Source organism: Schistocerca americana, chromosome 7 (assembly GCF_021461395.2).
Source record: "Schistocerca americana isolate TAMUIC-IGC-003095 chromosome 7, iqSchAmer2.1, whole genome shotgun sequence".
NCBI classification, from domain to species: domain Eukaryota; kingdom Metazoa; phylum Arthropoda; class Insecta; order Orthoptera; family Acrididae; genus Schistocerca; species Schistocerca americana.
This window is the reverse complement of record NC_060125.1, coordinates 608,731,266-608,745,399: the sequence shown is the minus strand read 5'-3', so window position 1 is coordinate 608,745,399 and position 14,134 is coordinate 608,731,266. Positions and strand designations below refer to the sequence as shown.

The 14,134-nt window shown below is 40.6% G+C and overlaps 1 protein-coding gene across 1 annotated transcript in view; it reads right to left on the bottom strand.

The window, feature by feature from the left end:
- Positions 1–14,134, bottom strand: part of LOC124621899 (chromatin assembly factor 1 subunit A-like) — a 105,350-nt gene that overhangs the window by 21,197 nt on the left and 70,019 nt on the right. The window contains exon 11 of the mRNA XM_047147384.1: positions 1,390–1,551. Within this exon, the coding sequence (XP_047003340.1) occupies positions 1,390–1,551 (162 nt within the window). The remainder of the gene's footprint in view (positions 1–1,389; positions 1,552–14,134) is intronic.

Below are 14,134 nucleotides of genomic sequence, written 5' to 3'. Positions count from 1 at the left end.
TATACTGCTTATGTCGCTGTAGAGCCTGCCTCACTCTTTAATGGCCTCAGCAACTTCCAGCGACCACCCAGAGACCTGTCTTTCGCTGGGGGCACCCTAAGGAACAAGGGATCGCAATTTCTGCTGCAGAAACGATTGTCCTGGTGACACACTCAACCATCACACTGATGTTACTGTGTGGGGGAGATTCAACAGTGACAGCAGAGGTAAAAGCTTCCCAGGCTGCCTTGTTTGAAGCCCATCTTGGTTTGGCATCCGTGGGCATAACACCGGGGCAGTGACAGGACGATGCGGAAGTGGTCACCAAACAAGTTGTCGTAGGTTCTCCAGTGGACAATGGGAGAAGTCCTGGGCTGTAAAGTGATAAATCAATGGCAAAGTAAATACCATGAGCCACACTGAAATGTGTGGGGGCCCCATTATTTACGAGGCAGAGGTCGAATTAAGGTAGTGAAGTTCTGACATATCTACCTCGGCCAGTAAGCACAGTAGGGGGGCAGTGCTCCCGAGGTAGGTGGTGCAGGAGCAACAGGGAGGGAAGTGGCTGCCACCATCAAGGGGGCAGGTTTCGTATTACGGCTCCGAGAGCTGACTGGAATAGGCGGAACGGAAGGGGCTGGAACTGCTGTTGTAGCAGCGGCGTAGGTAGATGTCCATACACACAGGATGTAGCCTCTCATATTTCTCTTAGCCTCAGTGTAGGTAAGTCAGTCCAGGGTCTTGTTTCCCATTATTTTCCTTTCTTTCTGTAGAATCCTGCAGTCCGGCAAGTAAGAGGAATGGTGCTCTCTGCAGTTCACATAGATGGGAGGTAGGGCACATGGAGTATTGGGATGTGAAGGTTGTCCACAATCTTCCCATGTGACACTGGAAGTACAGCGGAAAGTCATATGTCCAAACTTCCAGCACTTAAAGCAACTGGCTATAATGACTGTGTGGCCAATGTGGCCTATTCTACACTTTATTTTAGATCTATGTGACGATGCTGTGCTGATTCTATTTATATGTTTTGATGATGCTATTATGGCCTTATCACTTTAGGACACGGTGTAAAAAAGATCTGAGGATGGTCATTACGAACAAACCGATCATCGTCTAAAGAATTGATATTGTGATCAAAGACTGGAATAAAAAAACATTTGACAGTATTGGATCACTGTTTGTACATTGGACTATGTCGCAGTTGGTGAATATAGTCAACAGTAGTTAAGAATTTAGATCTAATTTATTTGTTGCCACTCTAACTTTGTATTTTAATTTTTCCTTCTTTTCTTACATAATGTCTAAACTGTTCCCTTTACATAAGAATTCAGTATCTGATGTCATTGTATGTGGCATATGGAAGCACTAAGAGCAACTTACTGGTTAACTGTTTCGTGGAGGTTTTACCTGACTCAGGGAAACGCCTCTTCTTGGGACGTCTTGCAACTGGATCGGATTCACCATTTGAAGCACCAGTCTTAGGACTATCTTCTGGCTTGGATGTGATTATGGGTCCATCTCTGTACACTGCACGCCTTGAGCTCAGGAGTTTCAGCAGCTGAGAACCCACTGGAAACAAAATATATAAACAATAAGAATTATACAAAATGATTGCTGTTTCTTGAGTCCACAGTAGATGAAGAAGACATTAATATTCTTTGATCAATTTTTCTGCTTTTTCATGTGACGTTATTAACTGACAAGGGCCAAAACCTGTTTTCTTGAAAAAAAAAAAAAAAAAAAAAAAAAAAAAAAAAAAAAAAAAAAAAAAAAAAAAAAGAGAGAGAGAGAAAAACACTCATCATATTCAACATAGCAAATGAAAGTTCTGGGAAAATGGGGAGCTGTACTAGCAATAGTGGTTTATTCAATAGCACTCTGCAAAGTTAGACAACTGAATATCACAAACACAGATAAATGACATGAGACATACACAGACATTACTTATACGAAAGATACAAAAATGATTACATGTCTTTACAATGGAAAGTATTACATTTTTATGTCACAAAGAAACAGCTAAATTTAACTAAAAATTAAAAATAAAGTTTTTTTATGTGAATATTGTTACATTAACAACAGAAGAAAAATAAAGTTGAATTTACAACTGTATTTTAATATTTAATAACTAAAACCTAATTTAACAGAGGGGAAGAGATACTGAGTTCAGTTCTTTCTTCCAGAAGTGCTAGTTCTCAAAGGTTCGCAGGAGAGCTTCCGTGACATTTGGAAGGTAGAAGCCAAAGTACTGGCAGATTGAAGCTGTGGGGACAGGTTGTGAGTTGTGTTTGGGAAGCTCAGTCAGTAGAGCAATTGCCCATGAAAGGCAAAGGTCCCAAGTTCGAGTCTCACTCCAGCACGTAATTTTAATCTGCCAGGAAGTTTCGTATTGGTGTACACTCTGCTGCAAAGTGAAAATTTCATTCTGGTAATACTGAGATTGTGTTATCATATGTTTATCGATTTCCAATAGTTACCTTTTTGATTGTCTTAACGACTGTAAAACTTCAAAACCTATATAGTAAAAGTGTTTTTCTGTTAAAAGATGTTTGGCAAAGGTTGAACCTGTTTTTCTTAATCTCCAGCTTCTTTCAGGTTCAGCAGACACATAGATGTCCCAGGAGAAATGATCAATATCCAGTGATATGACAGAAACAATCATTTGAGGCAAAAAATTCGAGTTAACATGGGCCTGAAAATGCATACTTTAAGGGCTATGCATTTTAGAGCCTATGCTTATTAGACATTTTTGCTTCAAATGATCATTCCTGTCATATGTCTGCATACTGGCCATTCCTTCTGGTAAACAACATGGACTTTTCCACAGTAGTTGCATGTGATTTTATACATACCACTCTTTGCCAGAGGTTACAATTCATCTTTACTATCATCACAGAGGCTCGCAGCACTTGCCTGTGGATTCCCCTGACTCCGTCAGCCACAAGTTCCCCCTTTAACTGCCGTACCAATCTTTTCTAATCAATACATATGCAGCAACGAGCAAAACGAAAATCTGATAAATCCTTACACACTTCATCCCACAGAGCGAAGAAAATCAGTTTGCTGAAAACAAAGTTACTTTGCTGAAAAACGAAGTTGCCCTCAGTGTTTCGTTTGTGACATAAAATTATAGATGGTAACAGGCATAAAGTATAGCAACATTTTCAACTGGTTTGGTCATCTGTTTGAATTATGAAGAAAGGAAAGCCAAACTTCTCTAGAGAGGACCTGTAAGTATTAATTTATCCAGGTGCGGCATTTTTTGTATCATTTCCATTACTGATAATGCCTTATGTGGTTTTACCTCCTCCTTCTGAAGTACTAACAGAAAGAAAACTATGTGATGCACAATGGTGCTGCAATGAAACTCAGCTATCGTAACTCTCATAATGTACTTTTGGTGATACAGAATTTGTGAAATAATACTTTATGGCTGACACAACAATTTTATGTTCAGTGGAAATTTCTCTTTTCAAACTACTTCCTCTTTCAATGCTGTACTGAACAAATGGCAAACGACATTGAAGCATAGTTGAAAGACAGACAGGAATATAGATTTTGATTTTTTCTGTTTGGATTTGGATGAATGCATTGACACAATTGATGTTGCTCAACTTCTAGTGATTATCAGAGTAGTTGGTGCAGAGTTCAACGTAATGGACGAACTCCTCGATCTGGTCTCAATGCTTAACTACTGTCGACAGCCTATCTTCTGGCTTACAAAACACAATTGACAAGCACGAACTTTATTGGGACAAACATCTGTTCCTGCAATGATTAGTATCAAGTCTGGTGGCTTTGTTTTGGTAAGAATAAAGTTTAAATAAATTTGTATTGAGCAGAAATTACCAGCAATACACTTTGTAAATGGATAGATACAAAAATCTACTCTCCAAGCAATGGCAGGGGAACACATGCAAAAGAATTTAACTTTTACAAGCTTCTGGAGCCAGTGGCTCCTTCTTCTGGTAGAAGAGTTGAAGGGGAAGGAAGAGGGATGAAGGAAAAGAATTGGATAGGTTTAGGGAAAGGGGTACAGTTTATGAAAGTCACAAAGAACCCGGGTCAGGGGAGACTTGCCAGATGGGATGAGAACGAAAGACTGGTTGTTGAGGACTGCACCGGATGAGATTTGAAAGCCTGAGAGTTTAAAGGTGTAGGACAGGGTAATATGCAGGACAGATATTACTATTAAAACATCATGCACAAGATAATACGAGTGAAAAGCTAACACAGGAGGAAGGGGGGGAGGGGGGGGGGGGAGGGGGAGGATGCCAAAAATAAACAAGTCAGAAAATATAAGGTGTAGAAAATTAAAATGGAGTGAAGAAAGGAGTAGTTACTGTGAAGAAATGCTGAGACAGAAGGAATTAATGTAAATTAAGGCTAGGTTGGTGGCGAGAACCAAGGCCATGTTGTAGTGCTAGTTCCCACCTGCGGAGTTCTGAGAAAGTGGTGTCTGGGGGAAGAATCCAGACGGCACATGTGGTGAAACAGGCACCAAGATCATGACTTTCATGTTGTACAACATGCTGTGCAACACAATGTTGCGCATTGCCTGTGTACACCCTCTGCCTATGCCAATTCATCCTCACTGATAACTGGGTGGTAATCATGCCGATGTAAAAGGCCGAACAGTGTTTACGTAACAGCTGGTATTTGACGTGTCATTTGGCAGGTGGGGCTCTCCCTTCAATAGTATATGATTTGCCAGTTACAGGGCATGGATAGCTGGTGCTAGTATGGTGCATAAGGTAAGTTTTGCAGTGGAGATGGTCACAGGGGTGGGAGCCAAAGGGTGGGGAGATGGGTGCAGAAGGAGCATATGGTCCGAGAAGGATATTGCGGGGATTGGGAGGGCGACGAAAATGTATTCTAGGACAAAATCGGAGACAGAATAGATCTCGGTTCAGGGCATGATTTTTAGGAAGTCATGGCCTTGTCGAAGTAGTAATTGATACATTCAAGACCAACATGATACAGGGTGACATGTGGTGTGCTCTGAAAATGATTTTTGGAGGGATCAGCAGTACCAGGACTGGATGTGATGGCCTGGGAAATCTGCTTTTGAACTAGGCTATTGAGATAATTATGTCCAGTGAAGGTTGAAGTGAGAGTGGTGGGGTATTGCTGTAAAGAGTCTGCATCCTAACAAACACATATGCCTCGAATGCAAAGGCTATATGGGAGGGAATGTTTAACGCAGAAAGGACAGAAACTGTCAAAATGTTAGTACTACTGTTTGTTTGTAGATCTGATGTAGACAGAAGTTTGTAGCTGGCCTTTGGTGAGGATGAGATCAACATCAAGGAAAGTGGCGTGGGATTTGGTATAGGACCATGTTAAATTTAATTGGGAGAAGGTATTTAGAGATTCCAGGAATTTTAACCAGTCATTCTCACAATGAGTCCATGTTGTTGTTGTTGTTGTGGTCTTCAGTCCTGAGACTGGTTTGATGCAGCTCTCCATGCTACTCCATCCTGTGCAAGCTTCTTCATCTCCCAGTACTTACTGCAACCTACATTCTTCTGAATCTGCCTAGTGTATTCATCTCTTGGTCTCCCTCTCCAATTTTTACCCTCCAGGCTGCCCTCCAATGCTAAATTTGTGATCTCTTGATGCCGCAGAACATGTCCTACCAACCGGTCCCTACTTCTTGTCAAGTTGTGCCACAAACTCCTCTTCTCCCCAATTCTATTCAATACCTCCTCATTAGTTATGTGATCTACCCATCTGATCTTCACCATTCTTCTGCAGCACCACGTTTCAAAAGCTTCTATTCTCTTCTTGTCCAAACTATTTATCGTACATGTTTCACTTCCATACATGGCTACACTCCATACAAATACTTTCAGAAACAAATTCTTCACACTTAAATCTATACTCGATGTTAACAAATTTCTCTTCTTCAGAAACGCTTTCCTTGCCATTGCCAGTCTACATTTTATATCCTCTCTACTTCGACCATCATCAGTTATTTTGCTCCCTAAATGGCGAAACTCCTTTACCACTTGAAGTGTCTCATTTCCTAATCTAATTCCCTCAGCATCACCCGATTTAATTCGACTACATTCCACTATCCTCGTTTTCCTTTTGTTGATTTTCATCTTATACCCTCCTTTCAAGACATTGTCCATTCTGTTCAACTGCTCATCCAAGTCCTTTGCTGTCTCTGACAGAATTACAATGTCATCGGCGAACCTCAAAGTTTTTATTTCTCTCTGTGGATTTTAATACCTACTCCAAATTTTTCTTTTGTTTCCTTTACTGCTTGCTCAATACACAGATTGAATAACATCGGGAGAGGCTACAACTCTGTCTCATTCCTTTCCCAACCACTGCTTCCTTTTCATGCCCCTCGACTCTTATAACTGCCATCTGGTTTCTGTACAAATTGTCAATAGCCTTTCGCTCCCTGTATTTTACCCCCTGACACCTTCAGAATTTGAAAGAGTATTCCAGTAAACATTGTCAAAAGCTTTTTCTAAGCCTACAAATGCTAGAAACGTAGGTTTGCCTTTCCTTAATCTTTCTTCTATGATAAGTCGTAAGGTCAGTATTGCCTCACGTGTTCCAACATTTCTACCGAATCCAAACTGATATTTCCCGAGGTCAGCTTCTACCAGTTTTTCCATTAGTCTGTAAAGAATTCTTGTTAGTAGTTTGCAGCTGTGACTTATTAAACTGATAGTTCAGTAATTTTCACATCTGTCAACACCTGCTTTCTTTGGGATTGGAATTATTATATTCTTCTTGAAGTCTGAGGGTATTTCGCCTGTCTCATACATCTTGCTCACCAGATGGTAGAGTTTTGTCAGGACTGGCTCTCCCAAGGCCGTCAGTAGTTCTAATGGAATGTTGTCTACTCCCGGGGCCTTGTTTTGACTCAGGCCTTTCAGTGCTCTGTCAAACTCTTCATGCGGTATCGTATCTCCCATTTCATCTTCATGTACATCCTCTTCCATTTCCATAATATTGTCCTCAAGTAAGTCACCCTTGTATAAACCCTCTATATACTCCTTCCACCTTCCTGCTTTCCCTTCTTTGCTTGAAACTGGGTTTCCATCTGAGCTCTTGATATTCATACAAGTGGCTCTCTTTTCTTCAAGGGTCTCTTTAACTTTCCTGTAGGCAGTATCTATCTTACCCCTAGTGAGATAAGCCTCTACATCCTTACATTTGTCCCCCAGCCATCCCTGCTTAGCCGTTTTGCACTTCCTGTCGATCTCATTTTTGACACGTTTTTGCCTGCTTCATTTACTGAATTTTTATATTTTATCCTTTCATCAATTAAATTCAATATTTCTTGTTACCCAAGGATTTCTACTAGCCCTTGTCTTTTTACCTACTTGATCCTCTGCTGCCTTCACTACTTCATCCCTCAGAGCTACCCATTCTTCTTCTACTGTATTTATTTCCTCCAGTTCTGTCAATTGTTCCCTCATGCTCTCCCTCTGTACAACCTCTGGTTCTTTCAGCTTATCCATGTTATCTCCTTAAATTCCCACCTTTTTGCAGTTTCTTCAGTTTTAATCTACAGTTCATAACCAATAGATTCTGGTCAGAGTCCACATCTGGTCAGAGACCGCATCTGCTCCTGGAAATGTCTTACAATTTAAAATCTGGTTCCTAAATCTCTGTCTTACCATTATACAATCTATATGATACCTTCTAGTATCTCCAGGATTCTTCTATGTATACAACCTTCTTTCATGTTTCTTGAACCAAGTGTTAGCTATGATTAAGTTATGCTCTGTGTAGAATTGTACCAGGTGGCTTCCTCTTTCATTTCTTAGCCCCAATCCATATTCACCTAGTATGTTTCCTTCTCTCCCTTTTCCTACTCTCAAATTCCAGTCACCCACGACTATTAAATTCTCGTCTTCCTTCACTACCTGAATAATTTCTTTTATCTCATCATACATTTCATCAATTTCTTCATCATCTGCAGAGCTAGTTGGCATATAAACTTGTACTACTGTAGTAGGCATGGGCTTCGTGTCTCTCTTGGCCACAATAATGTGTTTACTATGCTGTTTGTAGTAGCTTACCCGCAGTCCTATTTTTTTATTCATTATTAAACCTACTCCTGCATTACCCCTATTTGATTTTTTTTGTTTTTATAACCCTGTATTCACCTGACCAGAAGTCTTGTTCCTCCTGCCACCGAACTTCATTAATTCCCACTATATCTAACTTTAACCTATCCATTTCCCTTTTTAAATTTTCTAACCTACCTGCCGGATTAAGGGATCTGACATTCCACGCTCCAATCCGTAGAATGCCAGTTTTCTTTCTCCTGATAACGACGTCCTCTTGAGTAGTCCCCGCCCAGAGATCCGAATGGGGGACAGAATATTTTACCCAAGAGGACACCATCATCATTTAACCAAACAATAAAGCTGCATGCCCTCGGGAAAAATTACGGCTGTAGTTTCCCCTTGCTTTCAGAAGTTTGCAGTACCAGCACAGCAAGGCCGTTTTGGTTAGTGTTACAAGGCCAGATCAGTCAATCATCCAGACTGTTGCCCCTGCAACTACTGAAAAGGCTGCTGCCCCTCTTCAGGAACCACACGTTGTCTGGCCTCTAAACAGATACCCCTTGGTTGTGGTTGCACCTACGGTACGGCCATCTGTATCGCTGAGGCACGCAAGCCTCCCCACCAACGGCAAGGTCCATGGTTCATACGTGAGTCCATACAGCAAAGATATCATCAATGGATCTAACTCAAACCAGGGGCAGAAGGCTTATGGATCCCAGGAAAGCCCCCTCCAAGCGACCCGTGGAAAGGTCAGCATACGATGGAGCCACCCTGATTCCCATGGCCATACCTCTGATCTGTTTGTATGCCTGCCCCTCGAAGCTGAAGTAATTTTGGTAAGTATAAAGTCAATTAAGGTGAGCAAGAAGGATGTAATAGGTTTGCAATCAGATGGGTGTTGACTGAGAAAATGTTCAACAGCAGACAGACCATCTACGTGGGGGATGTTGGAATTTAGGGAGATGGCATCAGTGGTGACAAGCAAGATGTGAGGTGGGAGAGGAACAGGCAGGTATTTCAGCCGATCTAGGAAACTGTGAGAAAATAAAATGCCTACAGCCATCCTTATGATTTTATTTATTTTGTTGCAGCCAGTTTCGGCCCTTCAATGCGCCATCTTCAAGCCGTAGTTGATGTGAAAGGGGTTGACACGATCCCTATATATATATAGCATCAGTGGCCAGCATCATTGGTTACACACTCTACTTGAAAACTTAGGTGTTAGCACTCTAACCATTAACTGCCAACTGACTGGAGAAACGGCCAAAGATATATACAGGGTGAGCACAAAGTCTTGCCCTGATTATAACAATTTATTACAGAATAACTGTTTGACATAATAATTTACATTTGATGCCGTTACATAGGTTAGTGTTACTAGTTTTTTTAAAGACCACTTATGTTAGTAAATCTCAACGTCAGCTCTCTTGGTAGCTCGGAGAATGTCAAGGAGGTATTCCAGTTCCCGCCAGGTGTTTCGCAACATGTTTTCTGTCACAGTACCCACAGCAGCTTGTATTCTAGCCTTCAGTTCATCAATGTCAGCAACTGGTGTGACGGAGACTCTGTCCTTGATATAGCCCCAGACAAAAAAGGCAAGGGGGATAATGTCTGGAGAGCGGGGTGGCCAGGGTGTTGGACCGTTCCTTCCAATCCACCAATCCGGAAATGTTTCATCTAGCAAATCACGCGTTATCAAAACCCAGTGGGGTGGGGGGGTGTCTCCATCTTGCTGGAAAATTATCTGCGGTTGATATTCTTCTAACTGGGGGCAATGAACTGCTGCAGAATGTCTAAGTAAATGTTGGTGGTAATGGATTTTTCCATGAAGAAATATGGTCCAAAAACCTTGTTATGCATGAGGCCGCACCAAACATTCACTTTTTCACTGTCTCGCTGCTACTGTAAAGTAGCATGTGGAGACTCTGAACCCCATTCATTGGTAAAGCGTATGCGATTTAAGTTAATCGTTAGCGCCATCAATCCTGATGAGAATCTCAGTTGCAAATTCAGCACGTGTCAGCAAATCGTTTGGTTGCAAGGCTTGCACGATTTGCACTTTGTAAGTATGCAGCTAAGCCTTTCATGAAGAATCTTCACCACACTTGATTGCGGTATTTGAAGTTCACGTGATGCTTGAGGAGTTGATTTAGATGGACTCCATTGAAACGATTGCCAAACACGATCAACAGTTTCATCACTCACACGATGCCTGTCACTTTGAGGATGATCTTCAATGCTGCCTATTTCATTAAACTTTGCATACCATCATTTTGTGTATTTAACGTCAGGAGGGCTGCGTCCATGAGAAGCCCAAAGCACACATTGCACTTTCTCCTGCTTAGATGCCATTTTGCCAGCAACTAACGTGATGTGAAAGGCTGCGTCAGTGTTGTGGAGTACTAGCACCATCTATTGGTCACAACTACTAGGAACAGTAACCTATGTAATGGCATCAAATGTCCAAATGTTAGAAAAAAATCTGGAGAAGGTGATACTGAATGAACATGGGTCTGTTACTGTACTAGAGGTTCTGAGAGAAAATTTCGCTAATGGATTTACTGATGTAAAGAGGTTCAAATTTGATTTTAATATTTTTCCAACTACTTTTCAGTGGACACTGAAAAGGCATGAAGCTCAATGACAAAGTGCAATAGTATGAAGAGGTTCCACACTGCATAAAATGTGGAAATCTACTACGAGAATATTCCTCATGAACAGCTCCCGCAGTTGTTTAAAATAACTGCTCGAGTTAGCAGTATGTTTGGAATCATAAATACATGTGAAAGCATCTTTTTCAGCAATGAAATTAACGACTATGTTCATCTGACTGGAGCAATCTGTTTGACCAACAGCCACTGGGAATCTTTCCCCGCAATGCAGACAAGCTGCGCATGCAGTGCAGTGTGCTCTTTTGGGCTCCCAGCCGTGCCCACTTGCTGCCACGCGGGCACCACTCATGCCCAGCTCTGATGTAGACAGTACTTCGTTTCGGAATTTATACAACCGAAAGGATGAAGAGTAAGGAAGGTTGGAATAATATTGATGCTGACCCAATTACGAAGAAGTTATTCTACAGTTAAATGATTAATGGAAAATCTCATATAAAGATGTGAAACAAATACTAACAAAGAGATAGAGGGGCTGGCCAGTACTTACCTCAGTTCAGTACAGCCGATAGATACACAAAACAGAACAGAAAATTTACGTTCCTAGCTTTGGGAACTTTGTTCCTTCATCAGGGAGGAGAGAGGGGAAAGAAAGGGAAGAAGGGAAAGTGGATTCAATTACTCACAAACCAGGTTATGAAGCAACAGGGAAAGGTAAACAGAGAGGGTAGCAAGGATGGAGGCATGGTTGTCAGAGGGAAGCCAAAGATATTCTACTGTAAGTACTGTGCCCGCTTCAAATGAAAGAGGATGCATACAGAAGTAAAGAGGTATATAGTATAAAGATAAACACAACTATGTAGGATGAAAAGATGCGTGAATGGCTAAAGAGGAAAAGGAAAGAGGAGAAGACTGAAGAGTAAATGGGAGTGAGGTTGTTTAACGTAGGTTCAGTCCAGGGGGATGGTGGGATGAAAGGATGTGTTGGAGTGCCAAGCGATAAGAGTGTTTACATAACAAAACTGTTGCATCCTTGAGCCTCCGGTTCTAGATGTACCCTTGCCCAGTTAGTGGCTGACGCTACATATCTTTATTTATGAAAATATGCAGTACAATCAGCTACAAATTTTACATATTCACATACACCTTTACCTTTAACCCAAATAAATACAGACTCATTTTGATTGATTTTTCTTTTGCTACGAGTATACAAGACAGGAGGAGATGTCGAGTCATAAGCTGATTTACCAAAATCTTTATTACCAATTTCAAACATATGATAGGTACGATAGGCAATTACATCTCTATCATTAAAACTTTCAAGACCTGGTACACTAGGAACTCCGCTACCACCTCTTACTATTACCACTGCCATTTAACTGCAGAGATGGGAACTTGCACTCCAACACATCCTTTCATCCCGCCATCCCCCTGGACTGAACCTACGTTAAACAACCTCACTCCCATTTACTCTTCAGTCTTCTCCTCTTTCCCTTTCCTCTTTAGCCATTCAAGCATCTTTTCATCCTACATAGTTGTGTTTATCTTTATACTATATACCTCTTTACTTCTGTATGCATCCTCTTTCATTTGAAGCTGGCACAGTACTTACAGTAGAATATCTTTGGCTTCCCTCTGACAACCATGCCTCCATCCTTGCTACCCTCTCTGTTTACCTTTCCCTGTTGCTTCATAACCTGGTTTGTGAGTAACTGAATCCACTTTCCCTTCTTCCCTTTCTTTCCCCTCTCTCCTCCCTGATGAAGGAACAAAGTTCCCAAAGCTAGGAACGTAAATTTTCTGTTCTGTTTTGTGTATCTATCGGCTGTACTGAGCTGAGGTAAGTACTGGCCAGCCCCTCTATCTCTTTGTTAGTATTTATTCTACAGTTAATAATTTCATTTTTGTGCTAACAACAAAGAGGGACTTTTTTTCATTCTAACCAGAAATTATTAAAAAAGAAAGATACTACTTGTGACTACTAGTGACAAAGTATTTCATATTGTACTCAAATTTTCCATGTTCACATCAAGAGGAGAGGATGTGTTACATCGTCAGGTTTACAAAAAATAATGGTATATAATTACATACACCCATGTCAGAAGTATCATTTGCATAATCTATATTAAATTACATTGGATAATGGTCAAAATAACAAAACAGTCACAACGTTGTATTAATTCAGTATTTATTGTATTCTGTCTCTTACATATGCTGCACTTTTTTTAGATTGAAGTTAGCTGATAGGTGTCCCTGCTTAAAGGAAGTCCCTCTAACAAAGGAATCACCTTTAAAGGTCAGGTATCCAAGTAGCGAAGGAATTACCATATTTCATCAAAATATAGGAGGTATTAGGGATAAAGTTAGTGATCTGCTTATGTTGACTCTGACATTATTGGTATACCGGAGCACCACTTAAACAATTTGACAATTCAGAGGCTTCCTTTACCAGGATACAGATAAGCTGGCTGTTTTTAAGGAGTTCTTTGCAGAGTGGGGGTGTGAGCATGTATGTAAAAAACAGTATTCCATTTGAGTCTGTAAACTTATCACAGCACTGCACTGGACAGGTATTTCAGTGTTGTGCAGGGCAGTTGAATTTAGTGAAACTAAACTTCTGATTGTTATTGTTTATAGGTCCCCTAACTCCGACTTCAGAGCATTTCTGCTCAATCTAGAGAGGGTTCTTTGTTCACTTTACAGGAAGTACCAAAAATTAGTTACATGTGGTGACTTCTATTTTAATTTTGTACATGATTGTGCAAGAAAAAGGATGTTGGTAGATCTCCTAAACTTATATGATCTGATGCAGACTGTTTTTCTTTTTTCCAACCAGGGTGCAGGGGAAGAGAAGCACAGCCATAGACAATATTTTTATTCATTCTTCATTACTAGATGGGCATCCTGTTAGTAAAAGGGTGAATAGCCTTACAGCCTTATGCACAAATTTTAACACTAAAAGGCTTTTATACTCAAACAAATGTTACATATAATTACAAACTATGTAGGAAAGCTAATCCACTGGCAATGGAGTGTTTTTTGAACCTCATTGAGGAACAAGAGTGGCATGATGTTTATAGTGCCGATAATATAGATGACAAATCTAATGCTTTCCTTAACACACTTCTCACGCTCTCTGAGAGTTGCTTTCTATCAGAATGTTCTAAACAGGGTACTATCGGTAAAAGGGAGCTTGGGTGGCTGACTAGTGGGATAAGGGTATCAGGTAGAACAAAGTTGGAGTTATGTTAGAAGTAGTCACAATCTAGCTACAACAGCCTACTACAAAAAGTATTGTACGATGCTTAAAAATGTTATAAGGAAGGCAAAGAGCTTGTGGTATGCAAATAGAATAAGTAATTGACATGATAAAATTAAAACCATATGGTCAGTCATGAAGTAAGTGTCTGATCAGCAGCACAAAGTAGATGATATAAAGTCAGTTCGTAATAAAAATATTTCTGTTGCTGATAAGGTAGATACATCTACATTATTCAATAA